Genomic DNA, 17,032 nt, shown 5'->3' with positions numbered 1-17,032 from the left:
GAAGCCTCTTATAGGATGTTTTGTCTGACTTACATCATTTTTGGCAGTGAACATATGATCCGTCCACCACTGTATTGTAATGTAGCCTACTTCTCTTGCAACTTTAATGTTATAAGTAGCCAATGACCAATTCGTCCACACAAAACTGTTGTCGGCAGCCAGAATTTGAATAGAGCCTAATGGCTATTGTATAAACATGTTATCTTAACTGTTAAAAAAAAAATACACAAACAAGGTCAAATGTATTTTTATTTCTTTAAATATAAAAATCCCCATATTCAAAGTTTACATTTCACAAGTTTTTAACAGGGTGCTTTGATAATAGTGGTGAATTGACTGGATTTCCCTATTCCAGATGACAAAAGGAAATGTGCACAAAAGGCTGAGGGCGGGGAAAAGGCTATTGTGGTTGTTATCCACAGGGTAAATGAAGAAAAAGAGAAATAAGGTGTTTTCCATCAGTTTGTGTACATTACACACGTGAAACTGTGGGTTTGAAACCTTATTGTGAAATGAACTAAAGATAGAAGGTGCTAGAACAACAACAGAACTAACAAAGTATTCAATGAAAATCACCCACTTTGGCATAAACTGCACCTAATAGGATAAACAAGTGAGTTGGACCTCAAAACCAACCATCAGCGTATTGCTTTGAGTAAAGGAAGAAAAAATTAAAATAAGAGAAAATCAATCAGTCAGAGATAATTGGATTCACAATGGGGTACAGCTAGATTTAACATTACAATGTGTACAAAGTTTCTGTAAAGTATCCGTTACTAACAAGTATAACCCTGCTTAATACAGGATGCCATCGGGCCTTTTGTATTCCCAACTTTTTCAAACCTTGATCTGAAAAACGTTAACACGACAGGTTCCAGCATGTATCAGAAAATGTCAATAGATTTTTCTTTCACATAATCAATGCCATGTGGGTCGCATGAGGTGATACTACACGGCTTATACCAAATCTTGGAAACATGAAACACTTTCAGATAAGTCGTTTGTTCTTGATAATGTATGTTTTGTCAATGTGGGCCACAAGGCTTAATATGACGAGTACCATCATTTTAAATGTAGCCCTATGGTAACAGTTCTAGCCTCCAACCCAAATCAGAGTTATTCTCTTGACTTGGGACCCAGCCTCATAACATGATTACGACTGCAATGTTGTCAACTCGCACTGATCCATAATATGAAGGACAACTCCACAAGTTTTCAGCTTCATCTCAATTTGCTTCTTGATTCTTGTTGGTGTATGTCTTTAAGTTGATTTCACCTTGTGAGTCCAACACTGGCTATAACTGTATAACATCACCAGTACACAGGCTTAACTACAGAGCTTGATTTCCATGACGCTATAAAGGTACAGTATAAGCTAAAGTAAACTTCTGACGATATACGAGAGCCGTCGCCTGGAGAGCCGTCTTTTTTTGGAAAAATGTGCAATTAATTGGAACGAACTACAGTCGTATCCAATCAAAACAAAAACTGTAATGTGTTTAGGTCACACTGCCTCACTGGCATGCAACATTTCCATGTAGGAGATGAAAGCTGAAAGTTCTTTGAAAACTGATGAAAAGTGATTAAGCTAACCCCTAGCCATAAAAAAAAACACAATCTGATATCGACTGTGGCGCTGATTACAATTGCAAACAACCGTTTCTTTGAGGTCAGCCATATCTGACCTATTTCAAGTCAGAAACGTTGTGAAGCTAAAGCTGGGTAGTGTAGTCCACATCGTTTGGTCCAGGGAAACGTCCTGCAGCCAGGTATATAGACAAGGACAGGTAGAGCTGGTGTTTTTCCATATGCAACAGGAAAATAATTTGATCAGACTATAAGAAAAAAAAGATCATTTAATAAAATAATCGCTTTTGGGAGAGGAAATTAAACCTTTTTCTTTTGAATTACAGTAACATGGTAGTAAAATGGACTGTGAAGTCCAATAGGTCCGCAACAGTTAACCATTCTCAACCTAGCATCCTTGGGCATGTCAACATAGACAATTTACATCAACAAGTATAGAACGCGCAGAGACGCTTTCTAAGCTTGTAGATCTGCCATTCACACTATTTTTGCACAACAGGTTGTGTGACGGAGTATAACAGGGCTTAAGTGGTTTATCACGCTAATCGGTTTAGTCGATTATAAAAAACATCAATTAGAATTTCCTCACGCCAATTCTTTTACCGTGATTTTCGACTATGCAATTAATCGAAAAAGTATTGCCAAGAACATAATTAATAAAAGTTGCAGTCCTAAAGGGAGACAAGCTTGAAAAATGGCAGAGTTGTCCTTCATAAAACCATGGCAGAGTTGTCCTTCAACAAACCATGCTGTAGCTTTGCAACATATTAGCAGGTAAAAGTCCCACTTTCAATTAATCCAAATCAACATCACTGATGACTGCGTAAAATCAAACTCAATGGTTTCCCTTATGACAAGGGAAAATGCATTTCAGAATGTTGGAGACAAAACTGCATTTGACAATTGATGCAGCAGGGATCAAATCAAAACTTGCAAATTCAAGTTAACAGTTCTCTAAAATATGAATACCAAGTTCTAAAATAATCAACTATAAGGATAACAAGAGCCAACAAGGTTATTGTGTACATGTACAAACAATGAGTGACACTGTTATTATACACTTACTGTATTCTTGATACAGTCGTTATGAGAGACTGTCGCGCAAAAATCACAAGATTATCAGTTTGTTTACTCTCTCACACACCAGCAGCTCCGGTTGGTGGCCCTGACACAATGCATATTAAGTTGGTTCAACTCCTATTATCCCGTCCTCAAATACCAGATTTGTGTGGATGTGGGTGGTTGTATTGTATAATTGTTCATATTTGGTTCAGTCTTCAAGTCCCTAAAAAAGATTGTTTATGTATATATTTGTCTCAAGAGAGTTCCTGCACTGTAACTCCTCCCGCCTATCTAAGCACCAAAGGGTCGGTAATGGTCAGAAAACAAAAAACCCCAAAACAACAAAAAGACAACGATCAGCGTATGTCCGTCCATCCGTCCAACCGACATCAGTCCGTTACGCCACTTTTTGTCCTCTTGCCCTGCTTTCCTCCGCCGGAGGAGCTGGCGGTGCCGTTGCAGGCTCCCCCCGTCAGCAACAGAGTGGTCAACAGGTCCTCCTGATCACCTTCCACAGAGTCCGGGAGCTCCTCCTGGATCTGCCGGAGACGGGCCATGGCGCGGTCGATGGTCGCCACGCTCACCAGGTTGAAGTCGTGCATGCTGACCAGGTGCAGGAGGAAGTTGCGGCAGAGGTTGCGGCGGGCAATGTAGGCGCCGCAGTTCTCCACAAACAGCATGCTGGCCTGGTTCATCTGGTTGTCTGCGATCAAGCTGCAAGGGGATGGGGGGGTGCTATCACCGTTTGGTCAAACATGAGTTTATTTATCTCTTGAATCACAGCAGTTCAAAGCAGCAAAATTTGCAAGAAATCCAATGCCTAATTATGGCAACAGAAAATAATTATGTGGAGCTACACCATCAACGGTTTGTTCACAAAGTTTATTTGTCAATGGTTTATATAATCAAATACCGTGTAGGTTAGTTTTAACTAATGACCATGTGGAAGCTACAAGATGGTGAAATCTGTTGGTCGAAATTTAATATACACGTACCCATTCTTCATGACGTGTAGATTCCACAGCTTCATCACCTCCTTCTCTCCCTCATTGACATCTGTGAACTCGTCCAGTTGCTGTGAGGAAAATGCCAAATACAATGTACTTTTTAAACGTATCCATTCATTGTTTTATGTGTAGATTGTGCTTTTAACCTCATTTTTTTTGCCTTCTGTACGGATACTGTAAATAGTCATATTTCAGTTTTATGAACTGCCATGTGAATATGAAATAAATACAACAAATGTATTACAAGAATAATGTAAAGTCCCTCTACCTGCATAAACAAGGCGTTACCCTATAACTGCCAACTCCTGAATATTAACAGGCTTTTGACCTAGAAAACGTGAAATTAATCAATATTGAGCTACTTTTTGTCTAAACATTCGCTCAACCACTGAGGGCTTATTTTGATCACCTGCCAATAAATTAGCTATGCCCGCCAACACAGAAAAACAGGTAGGCTATTCAGGTTAATTCATTCTTTGTCGAACGTCTGTTTTCAGTTGGAAATACGTCATTTTTGTGGTACACGAACACAGCTGCATAACCAAACATAAATTATCTGTAATGCTAGTGAGTTAACCTTAACATTGAAAAAAATATATTTTGAAAATACTTGACCTACAAGCTCACAAGCTGTGAGCCTCGTGTGCTTATAGACAAGTCTCATGTGAGTATTTAGTACTAGAGGTTCGGACCGCTACTCATACTGCCGAGCAGACCAATATGCCCATATATGGAGATCTCTGTATCTGTCAATCCTTGCCCCTTTTATGCCCGTAGATCTCTGACGTCATCATTATATGCCCATATATGGGTATGCCTCCCTTTGTGCCCATATATGGAGCGGACCGATTTGTTTGCACCAGATGACATGACAAGGTTGAGGTTAGACAACACACTCAATATTTGGGCGTGGCTGCATTGGGAACTCCTTATATGGTTATGACATGAGCATGACGACGTGGTCCGCCCGCCGGTCCTCCTTTAAGCCAATTTTAATAAAGGATGATTGTACCGGTAACAATCCTGTATGAACAGTCACATGACAGAAAGGAAGGCGATGTGTGATTGATTCTTCCCTGTTCATGTCGGCCATTTGTGTTCCCAACAATGTGGCGGGGTTCAAGTGTAAACACTGACAGCTTATTTTGGCCAGCTGCACTCAACACTAGTTAATTTCCTGTTGCAGTGTTTGTGACTATCAGTAGCCGACAGGAAACAAAGTGGGACCCAAGCTGTTCTCTAGCAAGAACAAATACACTGACATGGTCTATAAATGCCTGCGGAAAATGCTAGTCATGGCTCTTGTTGCTAAGCAACTATGACAAACCTGTGTGTAGGACTTTTCTGGCATTTCTTTGTAGTGGTACATGCTTATTAGTTACTGAAGGAAAAGTTCCCTGTTGTAATCTTTTTTTATAAAGTACAGAACTGTAAAGAGAGGCCCACGATGAGCATAAGCCATTCACAACACAGTAGGGGTCAAATTTAAATTAATCAATCATCAGGGTGAAATTAAAATGAATCAATTGTCAGAAATGTATCAAATTAAATGTCAATTGAATAATTGGTTTTAGCAGCTCATATTATATCCTAATTACAACTTAATTACAAATGATGGAACTTTGTTCCATTGTTATTATGATTTTTTAATTATAATTTTTTTGTACATGTGAAAAGTTGTGTTTTAAGTCTATTGCAGATTGTTTGGGTTGTCTTTATTACTTTAGTTTACTGGCATTTATGGTCTAAATTAACTGCATGTAGATTAAATAAGATAATTGTCAGTAGCATGGCATCTGAGTAATGGCCTCTCACCGTGGCAGTCTTCTCCTTGAGCCACTCGGGGTCTCTCTCATCCTCGCTGTCGACTTCCATCTCTTGAGGCCGGAGGGGCATGCAGCTGTCACTGTGGAAGTAGAGGCGGTTGTGACCGCTCACATACGTCCTCTGCTGCTCCAACTCCCCATCCTCAGTCTCCAGGAACTCTGACAGACTCGGCTTGGTCCTTTTTGGCCTGAAGGATGACAGCAGGAGTGCAAGGTATTATTGGGATGCGAATTAAAGAAATAATGACAACAAGAGGTTCAGACTAAAAGGTCTTGATATACTTCATTGCACACTGTGTTATGCCGAAAATAGCCACTCTACATACTCACAACGCATCACAGAGCATGACGTGTGAGCTTGTAGATTGGCCATTTTCAGTGCACGACACCTGAGGGCAACTTAACCAAGTATAAATCCCGCTCAGGTTTCATCCTCTTGGGGCGCTAATATAGCCACAACAGTCTGATGCCTGACAAAGAGCCCCAAGTTTGATTCCCAGGCCCGGTGGACTTTTGCTGCGTGTCACTCCCTGACGGCTTCCTGTCACTCGACATTGTGGACTATCAAAATGCCCGAAATAAATCTGAAAAGGCCATGAAGGGAACAAAGCTGCTTGGGATAAGAAACATTGACAAACTGGCTGCTTGTGGGCATGTCAGCTAGCTAGCATTGTCTATGGCTCCTTCAGACAATTGAAATCTTAGTGAACGCGATCTCTGTAAATAAAAACTGCTGGTCAATGTCGGTATAACTCAAGTTATTCACCAACAAACTGTTTTATATGCATAAATGATCAAGTATGATACAAATTTCCCTCTTCACGAGTTTCTCTTTACATTGCCTAGATGAACTTTTGTGAGGAACACGCATACAAATGAGCCCTGTTCTCCCACACCATGAAAAGAATTGTGAGAAATGAGGAACATGCAGAGAAATAGTGCAAAATTACAGAACAAGGTGACGTTTCGTTCGAGCTACATGACAGAACAGCGTGACGTCTTGAGCTACATGATAGAACAGCGTGACGTTTCGAGATACATGCCCTTAGTCAAACAATGGAAAGCATGTCTGATGAAGAGCATGTAGCTTGAAATGTCACACAGGCACGTGTGGGTTCAACTGGAGCCCGAACGTGTGTGAGCAGTTTTCTTCCTTTTTTTTTCCTAACTTAGTCAACTGTTCATTAAATCAAAATTTGGTTCATTAACAATTCATGAATAAATTAGGGTTTGGCGCTGAGTGGTCGACTTTGTACAGCAGGTGGTCTGTAACTTTAAATTAAAACCTTAAATAGGGGCGACTCTTACCTGCACACCAAAATGTGAGTGACAGCAGTCCTCTTGACGGGGCCATTGCGGCTGAAAGCGAAGCCGGGTTGGCTGTGGATGTCCTGAGGGTTGCCCACGTAAGAGCCGTCATAGCACTCGTTGATGGAGACGTCTATTCGCGCTCCTTTCGGGTGAGGCTGTGGATGTAAATACCAATGAAATGAGATCACGTCAACGATGGTTTAAAATCCTTTTAACACTATGATAAAGCAATGTCAAAATCAAGGTCTCACGCACACACACACTTACCACATAGTTGAAGATGAAGCGACTATGGGAGAGTTTGAGGTGTTTCAGTAGACTGTAGAGCTTCCGACAGTTGAGGGTGCACCAGGGACAATGAAGATCGTCCCGCGCCTCGGTCTGCTGCCGTGTGTTATTGTTGTACAGGAACTTGACACAGGAAAAAATAGGTCCGTTAACCACATAATATTACCCCTTGTATTGCAAGTCATACATAGGGTCGGGATCCGAAACCGGAGGAACCAGATGTCTGTGTTTCGGTCTATTAAGTGTTCAAATTGAGGCTATGACACACAGACATATCCTGTCACTGTGTTGATGAGACTGCTGTACCTGATAAAATATACGGAGTTTTTGCCGCGGCTCACAGAGGATCAGTTCTTTCCTCATCTGTACGTCTGTGGTGACTGAGTCTTTCAAAGCTGTATGGAAGACATGGAGTTATTTTTAGAACAGCAAATTCACCAAATCAATTGGACACTAGATGTATACTGTAGTAAGTAACTAACAAATACACTGTCCCACACCAATATTTGAGTGTGGGTGGAAATTCCACATCTTTTCTTGCAGCACTCTGATCTTGGGAATTTGAGTATTAAAACATATTTGCTTCTTAGTAAGGGTGAACACACTCTACAATTCTTTAACTATCAGTTTAGGATGAGCTCAGTATGAGCATATAGACATATCCACCAACATATCATCAGCAATAAATTATTTGTAACAAGACTGTACATAACACCTGTTCAAATCCTTCTCTGCGTTTACGTGGACAAAATTTCTTCATTCAGAATGATATAACTCTGATCAGAGATTCACCCCTGATTGAAATAGTGCTAAATAATAAACCCCACAAAAAACAACTAGTGGAGGTCAGCCTTACCCATTAGGGCAGCTCTGTTGTTGCTGGTCCGCGTCTCCATGGGGCTGGAGCTGTCCGAGTTGCGGGTGGCCAGCGGTTTGGCCACAGGGGCAGTGGACTTGTCGCTGGCATCACCTGTCCAACGCAGTGTAAACTGCAACGTGGGTCCCTGAGAGAATGTCTCAAACGGCGGCAGCCTCTGTGTGCGAGGGAAGACAGTAACACTGATCAATAACACAACATAGACACACACAACAAAAAAACTAAAAATGGACAAATCTTGAAATTAAAATGTCTGAGAGCATACAAATTGGGCTCCTGGACCCCACTTTCTGAAATCTACTTTGATCTAGCATGCATCAATGCATACTTTGAAAGCAAGAATTAAACCTGCAGGCCCTCATAGCTTATGTTATCCGTTCCATGTTCACTTGCTCGCTGACAAACACAAACCTTCCCGTCCAGAATGGTCTCCCATGTTGCTCGCTTCTTGCTGACAGGACTGTCCTCCATCCCTTGCATCGAAACCTCATATTCCCCATCCAGAAGCTGCAGCCTCCTGCAGTGGAGGAGACACAGATGGCAATTAGAGGGACGGAGCGCAGAGCAAGATTCTGGCACACAGGCTACCAACAAACTTCCTCCTGCCATTTCTCATGAAATGGAAATACTACACAAGTGTTTCATGCTTACTGTGGTTGCTGCTATGACAATTGAATTTCCCCACGGGACCAATAACGGTCTATCTATCTAAATAAATAAATACATTTTGTCTCTCAATCAGCTCCCTTTAGCATGAGCACATCCGCCCCTCACCTGTTCTTGTCAAAGACAGTCATCTGTGCAACATATGTCTCTGTGGTGTCTCCCTCTTCTCTGTGGGACGAACCTCTCTTTTTTCTGCTCGGGGTTTCTGTCACATCTACACAGCAGAGAAAACAATTAAATTGTATCCAACATCTGAAAAGATATCATCCTGGCACAAGTTGATCCCTCCTGCCTAACTCAACAAAACAAAAAACAAAGCAAAGCCAACCCCAGGTGTAGGGGGTTGCAAGCCTTCAAATCGCCCCATTTCTTCTTTTCTGGGCCGTTTCCACCATTATTGTTCCTTTCTGACGGCTGTATGGCGTTTCAAAAAGTTAATTGTTTCAATATATTCACTCAACCACTGAGCACACATTTTGATTGGTTCTCATGTGAATGTGCCATGCCTCTCACCTGCTAATAAAGTAGCTACGCCCCCCAATTGGGATACCATAAAAATATAACGATGGCTACTCAAGTTAAATATTATATTGTCCCAAGTCTGTTTTTGTTGTAAAAGTATGTTCAGTTGGAAATATGTAATTATGTGTGTGGTATACAAACAACTGTATAATGAATGAAGTATAAATGAGCCTTTAATGCTAGTGAGTTAACCACTCAATTAAGAAATTCTAAAACAGTTCGAAATTGGTCGTTTATTATTTTCCCCTATTATGACATGCCCAAAATTGGAATACCAGGGTTAAAGTGGTTAATAGAGGAACGACATCTGATGAGATGATACAGCACATGGATAGATTTTGATAAGTGATACGTTACATTCAAGATGGGCATATCTAACTAGTGCAGGACCTCACGTCGCGGGCACACAGCCATTAATAATTTACATAATATGCCGACAAGATCAGAGGAGCCTTCCACGACCCTGGCGTTAGACAGCCTACTCTACTTAAGCTAGGTGCAATCAACAATAGTTTATTTCCGGTTTGCATTGTTTGTGAATATCAGTAGCTAACTATAGCGGAACGCTGACATGGTGGTCTATAAATGCCTGCGGAAAATTCGAGTCATGGCTCTTGTTGCTAAGCAACCATCCATTACAAACCTGTGTGTAGCACTCTTCTTCTGCTAATGATTTTTTTTTCATGTAGTTGGTACATGCTAACTATTACAAGGAAAAGTTCCCTGTCGTTTCCCACTTGCAATTCCTATTGACATTTCCCGAAAACAGCAGAACTGCAAGCTTACAATGTGTCACATTGGCCACGGTTACATGGACACTTGTATTCGGAATGAATACACTTCTATTCGGAATGGATGAATGGATGAATTCATTCCGAATAGATTTGCTCATGTAAACACCCCAATTGGAATAGAATATTCCATTCCAGTCTGACCCGAATGCATTTTCATTCGGAATAGGAGGGGTGGTATAGACCGTTTGAATCGGGTTAAATCAATCGGAATTGACCATGTAAACACTTTATTCCAAACGCTCCTGTCTGTTTGGAATACATGCATTCCTTTGCGCATGTCCGTGCTTAGTAGGGCTGTCAGAATTGTCCAAAAATGACCTATCAAATCTCTAATTCGGCCACGGTTGGTGCTGAGAAGCGCTCGCTCCTGCGGGATAAAATTAATGATTCTAATAGCGTCATGTAATAAGCCTGTAATGGTTAAGCCCAGACTTGTCCAGGAGAACGGACGCTCCGAGGATTGCTGGCCTAGGCTACACTTATATGGATCTTTTTCTAAACAGATATTTTAGTCCTCAGTTTTTAAAAAGAATCCCTGGCCACATGGCAAAGATTTTTTTTTGTAATCCCTGTCCACACGTAAACGCAGAAACGCATTGATCAGCATGCAAGTTTCAATTTTAAATCAGATTTAATTTTATTATTTGTATTTATTTTATATATGAGGGGCCAAATACATATACATTTTTAATCGCATGTTAAGGCCCAATACTGCAATAGCTGCATTATTTTAATAGCATACATTGAACAAAAATAAATGAAAACAACATTATAAGGGCTCATCAATTCATTACATGGGCAGCCGGAACGGTCGCCCCAAAACACCCCGCCCCACGCACCTTTTGAGCGGGCCATCCACTGCTGCTCCATGGTGGCTGGATTTTGACCCGGGGCGATTGTGTTTTAGGGCGACAGACCCGTTATATTATACCTCTATGGACAGAACCGTGTGCGCACCGCGCGCTACTCGGCGCAGAAAGAGGATTTTCGTCACAGTGAATGAGTTACAGCATGTTTCAAAGCGTTTTCATAATAATACAATAAAACGTGACACTCGGCATAATGAGTAGCTTATACTTTCTACTTAAGTGTATATTTTGATGCCAATACTTTTGTATTTTTGCCATAAATGAGCGTGCCTTGTTTCATAGACTGTAGTGTCGCGCGCTCTCTCTCTCTCTCTCTCTCTCTTTCTCTCTCTCTCTCTCTCTCTCTCTCTCCATTTATTATTATAATGACCATGTGCGAATGCGCGATGACATCATCGTACGGTACCTACATGAGAAATGTGACAAATACTATAGGCTAGCCTACGTTTTACCGTGTCTGGTACCAATACAAAAAAAGAAACTGGTCTGAACTTGTAGATCTGCTACTTTTGCATTAAAACGGCGATGACAAAGGAACACAGGCTTGCACCGCATACAACGCTGCCTGGTGCGTTGCTTCCGGGCCTGCCTACGACCGATAGACCTCCGCCGCGGAGGCACAAGGGGGCTATTGCCTCCTCCCATGCCCACCAGGGGAAGCTCTGCTCCGGGTAGTGGCCCCTGGTCCATGCCCGGGCGTAGGCGGGAACCACTTTGCGCATGTCAAAAGTTATATTCTGAATGAATGCTTTGGTCATGTAAACGAGGAATACTTTTATTCAGGTCCCATGTAAACAGGTGAGTGGATCAGATTCCTCTATTCAGAATGAGTTCATTCGGAATGAATTCATTCTGAATGAATACATGAGTGTCCATGTAACCGTGGCCAGTGTGAGGTTGTAGATCGGCTATCTATAGCCGAAGTATAAAACCAAAATAGGGTTAAAGTGTTTAACTTGTTCCTCATTTAGCTGGAGACCCCCTAAAAGCCCCTCAAGGGGTTTCTACTCACCAATGTTCTCGTTGGCTTCTCCATTGACAAGACCATTGGTGTCCCTCCTCCCTGTGCGTGACACCCTGAACAGGAGCGAGTAAGACTTCACCATGTGGCTGTTGCTGGGCTCAAACTCATTGCTGGAGACCAGTAAAGACGGGTAGGAGCCCGACTTGGTTTGGTTGCTGTCAGGATTCAAAGGCACCTGCTTTTTTCCTGTAGGCACTTGCTTAATCGGGCAGCTGACATCCTGGAAGAAAGACACACTATTAGTTACAATGAAAGCCTAACAGGAGAGATTAGATGCATGTGGTACTGTATGTGCAAATCTTCGCTGAACATTACTTTCACATGTAAAAACTATGTCAGGGAAGAGGGAACCTTTGTAACTCTACCTTGCGTTTTTTATGGCAGACTTTGACAAGTAGCACCTCAAGGGACACTGAGTTTTGTTCATTTTCTGAATTCTGAGATGGCTTTTCTGTAAGGCAAGTCGTGTTTCAATTCAGTGAATCAACTTCATCTTGCTCATTAACAAATGATTGAATCAGTATCACAAATTCAGAATAAGAACACGAACACACAATGATTTATAAAACAGTAACATTGGCCTACCATCCTTATGGAAGAACCCAGTGAATGTTAGCTGCAGATGTGAAGACAAGCTAAAGACACAAAAACATACAGAGATGGGTCACATTCAGCTGGGACTGGGAAAATAACTCTGTTACCCCCACCCCAACACGACGCACTAAGTTACACACACATTTACACTTAAGGACCACAATGGAAATAAGCTCTTGATTTTTTTTTCTATCCTTTTGACAGATACAGTATGTACAAATATTCATATACATGCATTTTTTGTCAATAACAACATCTTACTTTTGAGATTCCTGCTCTCCCTTCATCTTCTCCACCCTCTGCAACAGATCATCCACTTTGAATGTTTTCCTGGTTGACAAGAATTGAAATGAAGGGATACATGTTACAACATTAACCAGGAGGACTCATATTCCGAATGCCAGCGAGGTTGAATATGAATTCCATTCGACAATCATATTTTGTATCAATTAATTATACTCGAATGTTTTACCTTTTGGCATTTGTTCTTGTGTTTCTGTGAGTCATGAAGGTGAGTGTCCTGTGCAAGAATATCGGCTAGAATAGAAATATGAGCAGATTAATACAACTTGCTACAAATGTGTTGAATAAAGAAGGCGCTGGAGCAACTCGGATGATTGGAGCTTTTTACTTTAATGACAACGTGCAAAGCAAAGAAAACAACGTTTCAATGTCAGATCACATCTTTGTCGGGTCAGTTTGATGACCTGACAAAGATGTAATCTGACATCAAAACGTTGTCGTTTTTTTGATTTGCACCGTTATTACATCCAGCACCTTCTTTATTCAACTATATGTGTCCGCTCCTGAGACGCACCGGATCAGCCCGATTTCAGCTTGAGGCACAGTGGAATACTCCTTTAATCCTTGCTACAAATGTGCGTTTGTCTAAAAAATGTACAGTAATAAATAAATGTGTCAACTTACTGCCATCAAATTCCTTGTGCGCAGAAATCTGTATATCTGAGTTGGCTCTAGAAATGGAGAAGATGAATAATGAACCATTTAAATGAATGCTATGAATGCAGAAGAGTCCAAGGTTAGGATCAATGTAAACACAAAATAGTAGATGTCACATATGTAAATTAAAATAAATTGCATTTCTCACTGTTCTGTCAGTCCACTGTAATAAATGCCACTCACCAACCAGTAATTCTATTATAACATAATACATAAATGTCACAATCTAAATGATTTGTGCCAAATAACTCCACATACTGCGACAAGGAATGTCAACAACTTGCAACTACTGTAGTTCATTGACGCACACCCACACAAGGACAGCTAATAATAGAACTATCCATATACACGTCAAAGGGCAAGACCACTTTGGTAAAGGTTTGGGTCCAAAGGTCTGAAATGTCTTTATTATTAGGAGTAACCCCCAGATGAACCATCTAGTTTTCAAGGGGGTCCGTAATTTACAAAGGTGGACAAGAAATTAAAAATAATTGTTCCATTGATTGATAATTCAAAATATCCTCCTCATTGAAGAAATATCCAACAGCTCTCAAAGTCACTCTTTTAGCACATAAACGAACGCAAACAAAGTTGATTCAGACAATATAGAACATCACCAAACCCAGAACCCTTTGTTTTTTTTATAAAAATGTTAACTTCCTGTAGATTTTACTTCCCGAGCCAGTCAATGAGGAGCATATTTTGAATTCAATATATAATATACATTTCTAATGACTGGAGCAATTATTTTGTATTTCTCGTCCACCTTTGGAGTTACATCATGGCAGGGTAACTACACAACCCAAACCTCTACCAAAGTGGTCTTGCCATTTATGCATTTTAAGAATGTTAGAGACCGTTTAAATCAATATGTGTTTAAAAGGTGTGACACCGGTTTGTCCAAATATTTTGTAGTACGTGTCTGTGGGAGGGAAACATGCATGTATGTAGCACCCTCATGACTTTCACACCAAGTTCAGCTAAGAGGCCCCACCGTCATCATGACATAACACACAAAAAATATACATGGCAGAGACAAAACGACTGTAGTGGAACATAATATTATTCTAATTATGAGGAAGTTCAACTAATTACATTTACTCAAGTACAATTTGGTGATACTTTTACTGGAATATTTCCAAATGTCAGTAATTTTACATCTACTCCACTAAATCTCAGAGGAAAATATACTTTTATACTTTTTACGCCACTAAAATTATTTTTCAAGATTTTTTGAATACAAATTGAACTTGTGAAATGAGACATACTGCATAATGAGAACTTTTACTTTTGTCACTTTAAGTATATTTTTTGATGCCAATACTTTGGTACTTTTACTCAAGTAAATTTGGAATACAAGACTTTCACTTGTAACAGAGTATTTCTGCATTGCAGTATTGCTACTTTTACCCAAGTAGAACATGTGAGTACTTCTGACACACTATGAAACAATCATAAGTAATAATCTGGAGGATCCCCTACTTTCAAAGGCCTGTAGGAACAGCTCATGGTCGGCCTGGATCTGCTCCATCTTGGGCTTCTTCACCGGGTTGATGACGGCCGAGGAGGAGGCCGGGTAGGCCGCTCCGTTGGCTTTACAGCTCCCCCCGCTCATTGTCACACCTGAGGGCTTCACACAGAAACAACAACAACCACCAACATCAGACCAACAACCACAACAATGACAACATGAAAAACAACACCAACAACCACCACCGCCATAGTTCAGCTCATCTATTAGCCATTAGCACAAGTCCAAGTTCACAGAAAGCACAATGCTAACTCTCAAACGCGTCAACTAAGTGGAGATGAGCCATTTGTTACTTATTTACACGTTTATTTGGACGGGACAGCGCATATTAATGAACACCACACATAGAATGCCGTGTAAATACACCGCATTTAGCAAGAATGCTAATTTCCATCCGTCTAGTCCCCGTACAGAAAACAAGCAACAGTACTAAAAAGAGACGATATAAAAATGACTAATAGGGTATAAACAGAAGAGGAAAAACAACAGTAAAAAGGCCTAGTTTTGACCAAAAACACAAGAAACTAGAGGGAAAAACTACATTTTAACCTTTTTAAAAATGTTCACATGTTTGATTGTCCATGATCCATCATTTTAGTTGGACCTTAACAAGATAATAAATGATGTTTAGGCACTATTTTGGCATTAGCACGCGTTATGACGACAAGATATCTCGAAAATGCTGTCTAGACTCTAGTTGCATCTTTTGAATCAACTAGATCCATGGATACAGCAGCAACAGAAAAGAAAACCCAATCCAACCTGGCTAATGGCATCAGCTAGCATCAGTTAGCAACAGCTGGCTAGCAGGGCAGAGCCACAAGCCTTGCAGCCTGGCAGGCGAAAATGCTGTCTTTAAACACAGATCCTAAACATTAACAGCAACATGAAAGAAAACCATGGCATCAGTTAGCCAGTTAGCATCAGTCAGAAAGAAAACCAATCCAACCTGGCCAATGGCATCAGTTAGCATCAGTTAGCAAGAAAACCAATCCAACCTGGCTAATGGCATCAGTTAGCATCAGTTAGCAAGAAAACCAATCCAACCTGGCCAATGGCATCAGTTAGCATCAGTTAGCCACAGCTGGCTAGCAGAACAGGGCAGGCAGCAGCAGCAGAAGAGGAGGCGAGGAGTGGAGGGACAGATGCTGCTGGGCTAGCTAGGCTAGGCTAGCAAGAAGGCTAGGCTAGCAAGGCTAGCATCGTTGGCTTAATGCTACCACCAACATCCAGTTTTAGATGCTTTGGTTCACCTGGCAGAGTATAATACGGTGCCCGATGCGGGCGAGGAGGTGGGCTATTTTTGGACAGAGTTATGGATTATTGTCTGATATTATCTCTCTCTCTTCTACACACAGTTGGCTTGGCTTTCCTCTTGATTTTGTACTGGATCAGTGTTGCCAGGTTCAGTGAGACAAATAAGGAACCAGGTCTGTGAAGACAAGGCCAAAAGAAGCGACTATTAGGCCACATGAGCACTTGTTTAAACTGTACATCGGCTATTTGAAAGTTGTGAGCTTGTAGATCTGCTATTTTCGAAAAATCTTTAAATAAAAAGTGGAAGATTTGGAAGATTTTTTTTTTACGTTGTACAAATCTGGCACAAAACATTTTCAAATGGGGGGTTAGGGGACAAATACATATTAAATTCGTGGGTCCATGACATGAACACATTTGAGAACCACTGGTTTAAATAATGATTAGCCCAAATAAGCAACTATGCTTTAGAAACAAGCCCAACAAAAACGCAACCCGAAACTAACCAATAATTACAAGCAACTTTACAGATAAATAAGCCCAACGTCGCTTATAATAAGCCGACATGGCAACACTGTACTGGATAGCAAAGCATTGAGCACTTCTCGGCCAATGGGCGTCGGGCAGAGCGGTGTGAGAGCGCTGATTGGCTGCAGACGGCTGTGGGTGGGCGTTAAATGAGGCATAATGACAAGGGAACCGCGGGACCGCTTTCTGCGATTTTGCGGGAAATCGAGACCTGTGCACATTTGCACAGTGGTGGTGGGAAAAGTACTCACGTTCTTTACTTAAGTTAAAGTATCACTTCTACAATGTAGAAATACTCTGTTACAAGTACAAGTCTGGTATTCAGAATG

At 41.0% G+C, this 17,032-nt stretch overlaps 1 protein-coding gene across 4 annotated transcripts; it reads right to left on the bottom strand.

Moving 5' to 3' along the window:
- Window positions 1-231: 231 nt before the first annotated feature.
- On the bottom strand, window positions 232-16,301 carry suz12b (SUZ12 polycomb repressive complex 2 subunit b). Of its 4 annotated transcripts, none has more exons than XM_084076092.1 (17): window positions 16,172-16,301; window positions 14,870-15,017; window positions 13,355-13,401; window positions 12,900-12,964; window positions 12,689-12,757; window positions 12,419-12,468; window positions 12,199-12,284; window positions 11,822-12,053; window positions 8,733-8,838; window positions 8,370-8,475; window positions 7,938-8,115; window positions 7,388-7,476; window positions 7,061-7,204; window positions 6,791-6,948; window positions 5,472-5,670; window positions 3,645-3,724; window positions 232-3,384 (listed from the first exon to the last, which is right to left on the bottom strand). In XM_084076092.1, exons 2-17 carry the CDS (start codon window positions 15,000-15,002, stop codon window positions 3,039-3,041), a joined length of 2,088 nt encoding a protein of 695 aa, XP_083932218.1. In that variant the 5' UTR covers window positions 15,003-15,017; window positions 16,172-16,301; the 3' UTR covers window positions 232-3,038. The 4 variants fall into 4 exon arrangements, with proteins under 4 accessions (XP_083932218.1, XP_083932215.1, XP_083932216.1 ...); XM_084076089.1 differs by having other exon boundaries at window positions 15,966-16,296; XM_084076090.1 differs by lacking the exon at window positions 16,172-16,301 and adding an exon at window positions 15,868-15,907.
- Window positions 16,302-17,032: the final 731 nt, after the last annotated feature.

The sequence above is a fragment of the Gymnoscopelus microlampas genome (assembly GCF_963454915.1).
Source record: "Gymnoscopelus microlampas genome assembly, chromosome: 2".
Lineage (NCBI taxonomy): Eukaryota > Metazoa > Chordata > Actinopteri > Myctophiformes > Myctophidae > Gymnoscopelus > Gymnoscopelus microlampas.
Note: the sequence above shows the minus strand (reverse complement) of the source record. Positions and strands in the feature narration are given on the sequence as shown.